This window comes from Pholis gunnellus (genome assembly GCF_910591455.1).
Source record: "Pholis gunnellus genome assembly, chromosome: 8".
In the NCBI taxonomy this organism is placed as follows: domain Eukaryota; kingdom Metazoa; phylum Chordata; class Actinopteri; order Perciformes; family Pholidae; genus Pholis; species Pholis gunnellus.
The window spans coordinates 18,955,996-18,971,582 of NC_136534.1; the positions used below are offsets into that span (position 1 = coordinate 18,955,996).

Sequence of the window (15,587 nt, forward strand, 5' to 3'; positions counted from 1 at the left end):
ACTAACTTGAGGTCAGTAATGAAGGAAATTAACATGGAAGCGTTATTCAAACTATAATCTTTGGATGTGTGGAAATGCTGCTCAGGCAGTTCGGACTACATGAAACGTAATAATACCCTGACCAGTGGTGGAAAAATTAAGTTCTATTTTGCACACTAAACACTTTATGTTGCTCCAAATATTATACTTTTCACTCCAATTATTTAACAGCTATAGTTACTAGTTACTTTTCAGACTCTGGTTATTAATAAACATGTAATATAAACATAAAATCAACTAATAAATCATACCTAGTAGTTTATAAAGTATTGAAATTAGTCCCCCCTTTTCTATCAACATTAGAGGTGTTTATAGATGATACAGCTTGAATTATATTCCTGTAATATTCCTGAAATTGGCCAAAGTGAGTACCTTTACTTTGGTACTTATAGTTTATTTATGTACTTTTACTTCAGTAACTTGTTAGAACTTGGTAGATCTGTTAAATCTCAAGGAGACGCACACTGTGTTTCAGTGAGGATGAATGTAAACGTAATTTGTTTGTTTTTTAAGAAATTCTGCCAAGCAGACAACACCATGTGTCAAACTTAAATGCAACAGCCTATTCATCTAAAAAGACAAGTAATAAATACTACTATACATATGTACCGTTCAGTTAAATAATTAGAATCTATCCTTTCAATGCTGCTGCTCCTACTCAAATTGATGCTCGACAAATACTGTTGACCAGTCATCAATCTCATCTCTTGTGTGTCTGCTACACAACACAGGTGTGCTCAGATACTGAACTTTGCACCGCCGCAGCTCAAATAATGCCACAGGTGTTTACTGAGTGGTATTGTGAAAGTCATAATGGTTTGCCTACTCAATGTGTAATGAGAGAAAAGACAGCACTTCTTAATGACTGAAAGAGAGACGTGCACTGATTGTGAAAATACAAATTTATCAGCTGGTCGGTCATATAATCCAGTGTATGGTCTCTCTCATAAATGAAAACTAGATGGTTGTTGACGTATCGCTGCTTGCAAGATTCAGAACACTGAGTACACAGAGGACAACAGATGGACATTATCAGCAAACATGTTCTCCACAAAGCTGCTGCAGGTGTTTTCATTACGAGTGTAAAGCTGCTGAAAACATGAGTGGAATCGAAGCAAAGTCTTTGTCTTTGACATACAGGAAAAAAAACTGAGCTGAGAGTGACATATGGGTACACCGAAACTTCAGGGGGGTGGGAAGAAGATAAAAAAAACCTCCCCAAAAACTAACACTTATCCAATGAGGGTCAGGGCAGAGATAGACTGATGGGGAGAAATATAGCATAATCCTCCCACAAAGAAAATGTATTTGTCCAAAAACAACAAAAAACTAATGAATACAAATGGATAACTACCCACAACCGCACCCCCTAATCCTGCCTCACATACCTTCTGTCATAATTTGTCATTTTGCTCATTAGCCATTGACAGAACTTACTAAAGATAGTAAGCGGAAAGCGCAATGCACCCTTTGTAAGTTTGACAAGAGTAAACACCAAAAAACCAGAAGCCGTCTGCAGATAAGAACTGGGGTTGATGCTTTAGGTATTTGTGGGTAGGGGGCTGGACGCATGTACAAGTATAATAGAAGAGAAATAGTGAAGACTTCCTCAGACCATCGACCCAAAATGGAGAAGATAAGTGAAGGAACCCTGGCTATTGCATTGCTGGCTTTAATACAAGGTAGTGTCTTTCATACTTAACTATACTGCAAGGTGTAATTGATATAACAGTTAGTAACAAATGTTCTCTTCTTCAGGTGTTCTGGCCTCTGGTGCTGTGGAGGTCCAGCCCTCCATCAACCCTGCTGAAGTTGGGGACTCCGTGACGCTGTCTCTGTCTCCTTCGACGACTCTGGGGAGTGGAAGCTGGGCAGTGGGAGCGTCCCTCATCCTCACCTGGCTGGGGGACCAGCAGACAGTCTTCCCCAGTCACAGGGGCAGGGCGTCGGTCAACGTCCTCACTGGAGCTCTCACCCTGAGCTCCGTCACGGTGGCTGACTCGGGAGTCTACGCAGTGCAGAGCAGTGAGCCCCGGCTGAAGGCCAATGCTTCCATCACTGTTTTCGGTGAGACTAAACGAATGGCTTTGTTCAATAACTGCATTCAATAGTTCAACAATTTAGAAGCTCTGTAGCCTCTCCTAACCATTGCATTAGAAACCAGCCCAATGTAAACTGCCCAAATGGCATTCAAGGTAAGAGTCTGGTTGGCAGCAACGAGAAGTGTTTCAAACTGAAATACTCACAACACAGTCTTCTCTGCCTTATTGAACTGCATGGAAAGGATCAAATCCAGCAATGTTGAATCAACTCACTTCAGAGCTTTAGAAAGTTAAAATAGTACTGGTTTGTGTAATATTTCAGAAGGTAATATGAGTAGGATATTTTGGGACTTATTTCCATTATAAAGATTTGTTATTTTTATTAGTATATGGTGCAGATTGAATATTATTCATTTGCATTTCCTTCATTATATCCATCCCCCTTTTCTGACTTTCAATTGGGTTATTGCTTTGAAAAAGCCTTTGAATAAACTTCAGGATTGTTGAGTAAATAAACTCTATAAAATAAATCACCAAAAAATGTAGGTGTTGTATTGTTTACCGTTTAATCAACATAAACCATTCACAAAAAATATTAGTTTTTTAAAGATTGTCATGCTATTATAATGTCAAAGTAATGTCGCTTTGGATGCTGTCACTTTAAATAAATGATATTTTTTTAAATATTATGTATTCCACCTGAATGACACAGGCAGTTACATGAAGAATATGTACAGTCAACAAAGAAACCAGTTTTAGTGGCCCACAGAAAATGTAATAAAAGATGTGGTGTAGACAGAGACAGCAAAGCATCAATCTTATGAGCAAATAAAGAATTGCTGACAGACAACAGTAAGATTGTCAAAAAACGAGAATTAAAGGTAATCAGAACATACGAACAAACATACTGAAGCATGTTAGAAAGTGAACATCAATTGACTGCAGTGAACAAGTGCAGGTAGACACGTAGAGGGGGAGAGGCAGAGAAAAATGTGCTGATGAGTTGTTTACACTACCCTTCTTACTGGAACAGGTTCCTGTTGTGAGGAAAAGAGAACAAGAGACTTAAAGGAATTCGTGTTCCTCCCTCGTGATATTTGGACTGACAACCAGCGAACGCTGTGAGAGCCTGCCTGTGTTTTGGTTTTGCTGCCCTTTTTGCTCACATGGTCGTGTCCTCTGGATAGTTTCTGTGCGTGTCTGTGTCTGTCAACACTCACCTTTGGACTTGTCCTTTTGTCTTCTCGTTCCTTCAGTTTCACGGAGCCTGTTTCTGCTGGGTCAATAGCTCCCAACATGTCACTGCCTCCCCATACGATACAAACTATAAGAATTATATCAGCGTGTTGTGTATGTAAAGGCCGTAGCATGTTTTACATTTTACCTCACATAATTAGGGTCTCTTAAATATAGAGTTCATACAAAGTTACACCAGATGAAGTAATACGTTATTAAATGACCTTCGAATGAAACACTTTTTAGCTTGTAACAGATAACTTTATTTATGGTAAATACATTTTTTTAATACTTTATAGATCAGTAATTATCTTTTAATAGCACATAGGAGGACCCTCTTGGAAAAAGATGCATAGTATGCAGACAAAAAAAATTGCCCTCTTCTTAACATTACGATATTGAAAGAATCCTTTATTAATGACTTCTGAATAAGCTATCAAGTCTGTGGTCAATAATGTATGTCATTAAGAAAGGATCGTAAAGTTTCTTTTAACAAATATAGTATTTTTAGAAAGTGGTTTAGCATGAAAAATAACAATATCCCCCCCCCCCCCCCCCCCCCCCCCCTTGTGTAGGACAAAATAATAGAAACACCTCACACTTTTAACTGTGATATCACAAATAAACATGTAATTAAATATACCCATTTACCACAATGTCACCAAAAACAGGACGACTTCATAAAGATAGATATCATGGCAGGGCTGTTGTATTGGACTGCATTAGATTGTATTGGTGTTCCTAATAAAGTGGCCACAAAACGTAGGCCTATGAAACATTAACACTAACATCCATTTGTATAATCTGTATGTATGTTTTTCCTCGAATGCTTGCCTACTACAAAGCCTCACGGTGTACAGTATGTTGAAACATGTTGATCCTCGTCTCATCCTCACAGAGCCCATCTCAAATGTGACGCTGAGAACCAATCAGACCAACCTGATGGAGTTCAACAGTTCAGCAGTCGTTACGTGCTCCGTCTCCTCTGGATCCTCGCTCTCTTTCCTCTGGATGAACGGCAGCTCTGAGGTTAAAGCCAGTGACAGAGTTCAGCTCATTGATGAAAACTCCACTCTCACCATAGTTAATGTGACGCGCTATGACCAGGGACCGTTCAGTTGTCGCGTGTTCAATCGCGTCAGCAATGGAACCAGTGATGCAGTAAACTTTACTATCAGCTGTGAGTAAGACCGAGTCATTTCAATCATCATTTGCTATAATCGACCAGTTCTACAAAAATGCCGTCTCCTCTCTTTTTGTCTCTTTCTCAGATGGTCCAGATAACATGGCGCTAACAGTGAATGGACAGAACACGACTTCCTTTCCCATCGGATCCAATCTGACCGTGCTCTGCTCAGCACAGTCCAATCCTCCAGCTCAGCTTCAGTGGGCTTTCAGAGGAGAGCTTGTGAACACTACGGGTCCATTGTTGGAGCTGTTCAGTGTCGGTAAGGACCGAAGCGGTCCATATTCCTGTCTGGCCTTCAACAATCACACCAACATGAACAGCAATATCACCACCCACATCATGATAGCAGGTGAGTTTGTTAGTATAGTGACATCGGCGTCCATGTTTCTCCTTCTGTTTCTTACTTTGGTTTGTCTCCACAGAGCCTTTGTCAGGATCCGAACAACAGGCAGTCAATGTGATGCTCCTGCCGCTGCTGTTATTAGTTGAGTTCCTCTTCCTATTACCGGGCAAGTTGTAGAATAACGTCTTTATGACTTGGATACACTTCAAAATAATGAAGATTAATAATCAAATTTGTGGATTGACAATACATTCTGCATAGTTTAGAAGAGAAAATGGTATATTATCCCTTCAAAATGGTGACACTTCTACATTAATTCAGATCAGCCTTGAACATGATATTATGACCTGACGTCAATGATGTAACTGGCTGCAACTTTATTATATTTTCATAATTGATTACTATGACAGTTATTTATCAATTGAAAGTTTGGTTCATGAAATGCCTGAAAATAGTGAAATTTACAAATTATAATCTTTTAAAACTCAAGTTCAACGATTGTCCAAAACCCAAAGGTGTTTAATTTCCTATTGAGGACAAACTATAGAGCCAATAATCTCAGTGGAACCAGTGAATTCTGGCATTTTTGATTTTGCTTTTATTGATTAATCAATTCATATACAAGCGATCCTGTTCTGAACTATTTATATATATAACTAATTTGTTTTGCCAAATAAGTTTTGAGGGAAAAGGAATTTACTTAATGAAGATTTACACTGACATTCAGCTTTACTTAAATTTAACGAACTCACTTAAAGTAATATAACTAACATGACTAATAACTCGAATGACTGCCTCTGTCACGGTTTTGGGTTTTATTGGTTCTATAAAATTTTATTGTCTTATTATTTATCTATTGGTTTTATTTTGACTTTCCATGCCTCCTGTCCTGTCTTCACTTCACTTCCTGTCCTTGTCTATTTCCCGCCTTTGTGATTTTCTGCCCCGCCCTTGATTGAACCCTGCTGTGTCTCATCACCTGCACCTTCCCAGTGTATTTAAGCCCTGTGTGTCCCCTGTCTCATTGTTGGTTCATTTGTTACGTTACCTGGTCTGCTGTGCTCTGGGCTGCCTGAATAAGATCATTCATGGTATGTTCCTTGTGTTGCCCCTTTTCCTGTTCAGCTCTGCTTTGTGTTTTGTCATGTTTCCCTCCTGATTGTTTTTTGATATCCTCATCCCGTCTTTGTTTTTTCCCTTGGATTTTGTTTGTTACACATTTGTTGGACTTCCTTGCACTGCCACTTTTACTTTGGACATTTTTTGGTTTTCTTATTAAATACTCGTCCAACAAATCCTTCTTCTCCCGTGTCTCTCTGCGCTTGGGTCCATCCACCAGTCTTTCCCAAAACCCCGACAGCCTCTCTTTCACAGATGTCAGTGGCTCATCCAATCCATGAAAGACTCCGATACAATGATATCAAAGCCAGTGAAACTTTAAGCAATAATCAAAAAAATAATAATCAAAACCAATTCCTGTGTCCTGAAATGTTTCATTTTTAATTTGAATATTATTATAAGCAGATTTGATTAACATTACTCATTTCAAATATTTCTGTGTTTGGCTTGGTATGTATATATTGTAATATGTTAACTATAATCAAACAACGAATTCTGGCTGATAAAACACTTTGCACAACCGCATACCTCAAACATCCAATCTAATCTTATGCTTAGTTAAACTGCCCCTACACAGACTAAGTGTTGTATCATTATGTTTTTGTTGGTCATTCATGTACATATAGCACTCATGATTTCCTCTAGAATTGCTCTCATTATTTAAGTAAGATTATGTGTTTGAAAATAAAATAACAAACAATTGCCCTACATGTTGCTGATTTAAATGCAGTCTTAAACAATGAGGAAATGTTATTTTCCTGTGGCTGAACTCAAAAGAAACTAAGGAAAATATAGAAACATTTTGATATTCTTTTTAGGTGAACAAAGATAAAATGTTGATGGCTCTTTGGTTACATTTAAGAGAGAGAAAGAAACATCTAGCAAAGTGACATTCCTCCATTAAATCCTGTCAATGTTGTTGTTCATGATGCAGCTGGTTTTCAAATAAAAGCTAAATTGTTCAATGACGAGACATTTATTGGTAAAGATGTGGAGTGACCGGTGTTGAATATTTAACAGGATTTCAATGTTTAATTGACTTTATAAGACCAACTATTCAATGACTTTTTGTCCTTCAGTCTTTTGTTCCACCGACATCGTGGGAAGACGTGTTGTGTAGCCTCCCAGTATATTTTGCATCAGAGAACCAACACTCCACTAAATGGGTTTTCGCTTTTGTTAAACTTCATAGTTTTAGAGCACACTTACAAAATATCCCGATCCCCTCCTCTGGTTGGTTAAAAGTTGCTGTGAACGGCCGAGGTTTACAGTAAATGGACACGCCTTGGTGTGGACAAGGGCAAAATAAGGTGTGGCATAGGACTGATGGTAGGGGTAAGCGCTTACATCATGAGAACAGAACGCTTGAGGAAAGCAGAGCAAACATTTGCTGATCAAAAGTCGGCTGTGACCATACAATACCTCCAGATTTATTTTTATCACAGCCAGAGTCAAGTCCATTTAGCTGGCAAGGAAGACTCCAACCAAAAATAAATCTGAGAGTGAAATGGAGTCTCCACTGGTGTTTGCCCTGATTCTGTTCACGACAACATTCGCAACAGGTAAGAATTATTTTGAACTTGAATTCATTTAACATTTTGTATCATATTAATTCAGTTCAGACAAGGGAGACATTTTACAGATCGTACTGATTGAAAGAAAGTTCTAAATGTGCTACTTTATGTGCTTTGACCGGTGTGTTAGTATTTAATATATGCATGTAGATGATAACTACTTTTAAGGGTGACTGAGTGTTCCTTGCTTTCTGTTTCTAGCTACATCTATCCAGAAGATACATGCCTCTGAGAACCCGTTACCAGTGGGCAGCAATGTCACACTTCTCAGCCAGGAAAATGTCACCTCAGGGGCGTGGGTCTTCGACAATGATCTCATTGTGCTGATATTCCAAGGAAATCCACTCATATTCCCCACTTGGATTGACAGAGTTACATTCAATTCAACCTTTTCATCATTGACTATAAGTTCAGTACAGCTGGAAGACTCTGGATTGTACACATTACACTCAGTGGATTCTGTTAGTGCCCAGTTAACGCTGTCAGTCCAAGGTAAGGACCACTTTATCACTTTTCATGTTGACTCACTCCTTGATGTATTTGCTCACATTCCACTATTGTATATTAGTTAAAGCTCAGTCTATATACTCAAACTTGCATACTCATAGACAAAAGACTAATGCAGCGTGGAAGTCTTGAGCTATAACGGTCACCTTGCCTGCAACATTTGGGAGATTTTGTCAGCTTTGTTCAAGTCCCACGTTGGTCTCATGGCTTTAGCTTCAGTCTTCAAATTAAATAAGTAAGACATTTTGACTGAAATTATTTTAGTTTTGATATAATTAAAACATTCTGAATCACCAAACATGCATGAACGTACAGTATATTAATTAAAACATATTGGAGTTAGTCCAATAATACTGTCACAAAAAGTTAATAGTCCAATCTACTCTTAGTCAATTTAAGATGAGTGAAGTACAGTCTAAACATTACTAAGAGTTTACATCTAGTGGCTTTCTGAGGCTGTACTTCAACTAAATGCTATTGTCAGTGTTTCTTATCATATTAGTATCCCAAACACTTACCTTAAAGCAAAGTATAACTGATTTTTAGAATTAATTTGGCCAAATACTCGCCAAATAAAGATTTTGACCAGATGATGGTACTGGAGGAAATGTTAAGAGATCAAAGTGATTACAATGTGTCCTCAGGTGGATGTGAATGTCTGTGCAAAGTACATTGGCAATCCATCCAAAAGTTGTTGAGATATTTCAGTCCCCACCCAAGTGGTGGACTTGCAGAACATCAGACCAATATTGCCATCTATTCAGCGATGCCGCTAGAGAGGCTAATTATAACTTTGGCTTGGATCAGAATTCAGTTCAAGTCATAAGAGTCATGTTTCCACCTCTGCTCACTATTAAAAGAGGACACACCATCTCATGTCCACTGCAATCCCATGTTTCCACAAAACTTGCTAAATTGTTTATTTCCTTCCTTTGCAGTGCCTATTTCAAATGTGACTCTGAGGGCAAGTGCAACCAACCTGGTGGAGTTCAATGACACAGCAGTTCTCACGTGCTCTGTGCTCAACGGCTCGTCCCTGTCTTATGATTGGCTGAATGGCAGCTCTGTGGTCACAGCCGGCGGGGCAGTACAGCTCAGCGATGGAGGTGCCACTCTCACCATGGTCGGGGTGACCCGCTATGACGAGGGGTCGTTCAGGTGCAATGTGTCCAACGGTTTGAGCCATGAAAGCAGTCTCCCTGTATATCTGAACATCAGCTGTAAGTTTGCACTAAAGAGAGCTTATATAAACAGTAAATACATACTGTATAAAGGCCTGAAAAATCTCCAATCACTCAACATCAACCCCTAACACAATTTCCCTCTTGTTGTTTCATCAGATGGTCCAAGTAACACAACGATGGTGATCATGCCCATGAGGTCCACCTACATAACAGGATCTAACATCACACTGTCATGCTCAGCGGACTCCAGCCCTCCGGCGATGATCCAGTGGATGGTTGATGGGATGTACCTAAATCAGTCTGGCCCACACCTTCAACTGGAGACAGTTACAGAGAGCAACTCAGGAAATTACCAATGCGTATTTCACAACACAGTAACGCTGAGATGCAGCAGCAAAAGTGCAATGATCAGGATTATGGGTAAGGTTGGATTTGTGGTATTTTGGAGGGTCATTTTTTGCACCTTTTGTTTCCCTTAGCAAAGACATTTAGATTATTTTAAAGAACAGATTTTGTGGTGTGTGTGCTTATTTGCTTTCTTGCAGCGAGCTAGATTATAGAATTGACCCTGGAGACAGCAGCCTGTTAGTTAAGTTTGACTCAGAGCTAGCCTGACTCTGCCTAACAGCACCTCTAAAGCTCACTAATCAAGACATTATATCTCTTTTGCTCAATCCATGCAAATACCGAAGTGTAAAACCATATAGTTGCTGATTTACTGCTTGACTATTTCTTGCCTGTGACTTCCAGAATTCTTGTTGTAACCGCGATGTTGCCAGGCAACCATTTGAGATATATGTTTACACTTTTTTAGATGTAATAAAGAAATAAGATATAAAGTGGTAATTAGTGAGCTTTAGAGATGCAGGTGTGCAGATTTATTTTTATTTTACCTTGGGGTTGAGCCAGGCTAGCTGTGTCCCCCTGTCTCCAGTCTTTATGCTAAGCTAAGCTAACTGGCTCTTGATTGTGGCAGTATGTTTAATGGACAGAAATGGGAGAGTTCTCAATATTCTCATTTAACTCTTGGCAAGAAAAAGGTTAAAAAAGTGTATTCCCCAAAATGTGAAACTGTTTCTTGAAAATTGTCAATGTCATATGTCATTCACCCAACCCACGTACATGTGTGACTTTCAATTACTTAATTCCCTTCTCCTCCTATAGAGCCAATAGTAGCAGTTGTGGTGAATCACACAGGTGGACCTGTAATACTTCATGAGCCGTTCAGTCTGCATTGTGAAGTGGATGGATCTGTTGCCAGCATTCAGTGGAAGAGGAACGGTCAACTTATTACAGCTGACAATACAACCTTCTTTGAGATGAACAACAAGACATTGATTATCACCGAAGTCCAACATTCAGATAACGGGGATTATCAGTGTCAGGCTTTTAATTCTGTGAGCAACATGACCAGCAGCCCCTACACAGTTAACGTAAACTGTAAGTATTTTAATCTCTAACTCACTCTTTATTTGCAGATACACAAAGAATAGTAACGTAAAAAAAATATAACCTCTTTCATTTATTGTCTGATATTAAAAGTTGGCCCAATGAAACCGATGATCGCGGGGCAATCCATGGCTCTGACAGGAACACTGGAAACCCTCAACTGCTCAAGTACCTCTCATCCTCCCAGCCGCATCAGCTGGTACTACAATGGTTCCCCGGTGGCTACCACCTCAAATTTAGTGATTGGACCTCTGACCTTAAATATGAGCGGGAAGTACATCTGCATGGCCTTCAACAACATCACCGGCAAAAACAGCACTGCCTACACGATGCTCACTGTTTTGGGTAAGAATAGTTTGACATTTTGTGGAAATATGCTCATTCATTCCAAAACCGCAACGTGTCATTTTTGCACTTTGGTTTTTGTACAGATTAAACAAATGAAATATCAGGGGTCAGTGAGCTTTAGATGTGATAGTAGGGAAAGTTTCTTACCTTTGGATAGAGCAAAGCTAGCTGTTCCCCCTGTCCCCAGTCTTTATGCTAAGCTAAAAAGCTCTAGGCTAGAGATTCATACCCAACAGAAAGAGTGTTATCAATGCTCTCATAGCAAATAGCATGTCAAACCAATTCCTTGATATTCATTAAGTCTACTTCAAAAATAAAAATCACAAAACAGCCAGTGTATCATACATATTATAGAGCCACCATTTTATTTCTGTCTTCCCAAAGCTCCAGTGACCATGGCGTCAATAAAGATTGTCGGACCTCAGCCAATCCAGTACCACACTTTCACTCTAACCTGTGAGACAGCTGGAAGTGTTGAGTCTATTACCTGGATGAATGGTTCGTACCCACTGAATGCTGACAATACAACAAACTTCTCAATGGACAACGCCACCCTGACCTTTGATCCTGTCATGAGCTCCGACAATGGGAACTATCAGTGTGTAGCTTCCAACCCACTCAGCAACTCATCCAGTGAAATCTTCGCGCTGGAGGTTATTTGTGAGTATTCAACATGTGGTTTACCCTAACTCCCTATTATCCTTTATGAGGGGAGGACTTTTTCAATCCGTCAAAAAGAAAGAGATGACTTCAACCAAAACCAAAGAAGAATTCCACCCCAAATACTTTAATACTGCAGTTTTAGTTCAGTTCTGGAAAATGTGGCCACATCTAGTAGATTTATCACAAAATACCATCCATCCACGGTTCTGCATTGTTTCAATGTCTTGACAGCCGTGTGACCTGTTTTCAATGAAGGTGATTAAAGGAAATACTTTTGTGTTTAGATGGACCGAAGATGCCAACTATCATGGGACCAAATGCCGCAGAGACGGGAGCGAATGCTACATTCAGCTGCCACGCACCATCAAACCCTCCTAGCTCCTACAAATGGTTCTTCAATGATTCTCTAGTGGCCAATACGTCCGATTACGTCACACCACCTCTTACCAAAAACATGACTGGGATGTACACCTGCATGGTCTTCAACAACATCACCGGCAAAAACAGCACTACATACACGATGCTCACTGTTTTGAGTGAGACTTGGATTGCCATTTTTATGTTTCTGTAAAAATGTTTTTGCCACGGACAAATAGGAAAGGTGGCACAGGCGAAAACTATTTAACTGTTGTGAATTTTATTTTTTTCAGATCTACCAGAGTATATACATGTGGAAACACCGATGAATCCTGCCATAGAGGGTTATTCTTATAAGCTAACATGCAATGTGACTGGAACGGTTGAGCATGTTTACTGGATGAAAAATGGTGAGCCACTGCGTGAAGACAACACAACTGTTTTCTCCTCGGATAACAAGACAGTCACTTTCAACCCACTCAAACACGATGGTACTGGACACTACCAGTGTGTGGCTATTAATGCTCTTTGGAACATGACCAGCCCTCCGTACATGCTTCTTGTGAACTGTGAGTAACATTTAAAAATGATTTATTTCACTGTAACTGACAGTTTCATAAACTGTGCATCATCTGAAGTTATTTCAATACATATGTTACCAAGAGAGCCTGTCCACTCCTTTGTTGTTGCAGTTGGACCAAAAACACCAATGATTCATGGGCCGGCTTTTGCTGAGACGGGACAAAACGCGGTCTTCCACTGTTCTGCCATGTCGATGCCTCCCAGTCAGTTCAGCTGGTGGTTCAATGGCTCCAACGTGGCCAATTCTTCCATGTTTACAACTGACGTTTTGTCGCTAAATATGAGTGGAGAAATCACCTGCATGGCCTACAATGATGTGACGGGAAAGAACGTCACAGAATCCAAAATGCTCACAGTCATTGGTAAGAATATCGATGGGTTTGACTCCTTCAATGCATGTCGGGTCACTGTACAAGCGATCCAATACTGATGGATTTCCGCTGTGTTTTCTGTCCACAGAGGCAATAGGGTCAGTGATGATCAGAAACAACACAGTTCCAATAAACTCTAAAAACTTCACTCTCACCTGTGACGTCACTGGGCCCTATGACATGATCTACTGGATGAAGGACAACATGCACCTGAACATGACGCACTCCGTCGCAGAGCCTCACATGTCCTACCACATTGAAAACAACTCGCTGCATTTCACTCCGGTGACCTTGCACAATGAGGGGACATATCAGTGTGTGGCTACCAATCAGGCTGGTTCACACAAAAGCCCCAAATACATGCTCCTGGTGAACTGTGAGTGTTATAGAAAAAGATAGGGATTTTTTTTTTTTCAGTATATTCTAACAGGTTTTTAAGAAAATCTAACACATGTGGCATGAAAACTACGTGAACGTAAATCCCTGACGGTAGTGTAAAGGAAAAACCAAATGCATCATTTTATGTAATTTGGTGTATGATCAGGTGTGACACACAAACATCACCTCCTCAATAACTGCCTCTATCTTTACCAATGATATTAACTCACACATGAGCACCCTGTTGATCATGGGACGAAGTGGGTTTTACAAAAACAGATTTACTGAGCTTGTGATTGAAATTTAGCAAAATATTTACTGTAAAAGTACAGTGGTTTCAGTTTGACCAAAAATACCTGAATGGGTTATTGAAATGCTGTTCAGAACATATGTGGCTTGTCTCTGACCAACTCCTCCTCTCTGTGTGTTTGCAGATGGCCCTCTGAGTGTGAATATCTCTGTTCCATATTTAACAAAACATGATCTCTACTTGTCCCTGACGTGCTCTGCGGATTCTCGGCCAGATTGTGACTTCCACTGGTTCTTAAACGATGAGTCATCAGCGGTTGAAATGACGGGTTCTGTCATCACTTTCCTTGCGAAGAATAAGAGAAACTTCACATGTAAGGCGACGAACCCTGTGACCAATATCACAATGTACCAAACTAAAGCCTTTACTATCACTGGTGAGTGAGCCTTTCTTCAAAAGTCATTTGATGATATTTGATTAGCTGACAAGCAAAATATGAATAATAATAATCCTCTTTGTTGTCCACAAATGTTGAAATTTGCCTTTGGCTTCAACGTTTGATTAAAACACATCATAGTAAATCACAGTACATACAATAAATAGCACAATATGCACAGTAGACAACTATAACAGACATTCTTCCAGTGTGATTGGCATTTATTAATTCAGAAAAGTTATTGCATTTGGTGTGAAAGACCTTTTGATTAAAACTAAATCCAATCTTTTGATCATCTTTAAAATGTTTTTGTTTATTTGCGTTGTTTCAGGAAAAGCTGGCTTTATGTGGAATATTTGAAAAATAAAGATATTTACACACAATTACTACAGTTAAAACACTACCAGAATAAGTGCTATACAACTAAAGATATCTCATGTTGTATTAAATGTAACATGTGATTGATTTGTCATCATTTCTGTTCTCTCTTAGCTCACGCCTCCGCCCTCCGCTTCCCATCCCAAGGTGGTCTGCTGATGATGGGTCTGTTTGCTTTGTCTGTCCCTGTGCTGTTCAACTGAGTCCTCTGCACTGAGAAATACAGTCCGATTGAAAGGCCTCTTGCTCTGAAAGCTTATTGGAAAATTAAAACAATTGTACTGTATAATCAACAATCTGATGCCACTTTATCAGTTCTTTTGTTTTTTTGCTGAAAAGAGGCAGCCTTCAATTAATTTAATAGTTTGTTGTTAGATATATTTCCTTTTTATTTTCCTCTTATTGTATTGCCTGTTAAATGTTTTTATTATCAGCAAGTAGTAAATAGTTGTTAGTCTTATTGTGATCGTTGTTGTTGTTATTACTACCCTTGAGGTAGTTTTTATCAAATATTTCTAACATTTGCATAGTTTAACAAGTGTATTACTCTAAAATACCTGCATACTCTTTTGGTACAAACTGCAATTCTTCAGTCTGAACACCAGCAGCTTTTTTGTTATGCGCAATAATACTAAGTAAATGTAAGTCTTATCATGCTTTAATTCACGGTATTTATTTCTTAATCAATAAATAATCAACAGAATCAATTGTGTGGGAACGTTTTTATTTTGGAGGACACAGTGTCTTTGCAAGCTTTCGTGAGGGAAACATTGTCATAAATGAAATATGTATGACAGTAAACATTGCATTATCATCGATATATACTGTGTAATGATATGTGTGTATACGGTTCTTCTAGTGTTGTTCATATAGGGACACTGGTCCTGAACCTCCCGCGCTTCCTGCCCTTCGGACCTTTTTCCCCTCTTTTTTTCAAAAGCCAGCTGCACCTTTTCAGATTCTTATTTTTTTTCCTCTGGCAAACTGTTTTCAATGGTGGTTTGAATAAATCCAGACAGATGAAGCAACAGGATGAGAAAAAAAACAAATTAAGTTCACCCTCCAAAATATTTAAAAATCTCACTTCTGAAGAGTATTTCAATTTATAATCACCTTTCAGTTTAAGCCAGGGGAATTTACTG

At 39.2% G+C, this 15,587-nt stretch overlaps 1 protein-coding gene across 1 annotated transcript; it reads left to right on the forward strand.

The window, feature by feature from the left end:
* The first annotated feature begins 7,377 nt into the window (after positions 1-7,377).
* On the forward strand, positions 7,378-15,140 carry LOC306699900 (cell adhesion molecule CEACAM5-like). The gene is made up of 13 exons (XM_079164695.1): positions 7,378-7,530; positions 7,744-8,034; positions 8,988-9,269; positions 9,390-9,653; positions 10,398-10,673; positions 10,776-11,027; positions 11,415-11,690; positions 11,978-12,229; positions 12,344-12,619; positions 12,743-12,994; positions 13,092-13,379; positions 13,816-14,067; positions 14,560-15,140. The coding sequence occupies exons 1-13, from the start codon at positions 7,476-7,478 to the stop codon at positions 14,646-14,648; spliced, it is 3,105 nt and encodes a 1,034-aa protein (XP_079020821.1). The 5' UTR covers positions 7,378-7,475; the 3' UTR covers positions 14,649-15,140.
* Positions 15,141-15,587: the final 447 nt, after the last annotated feature.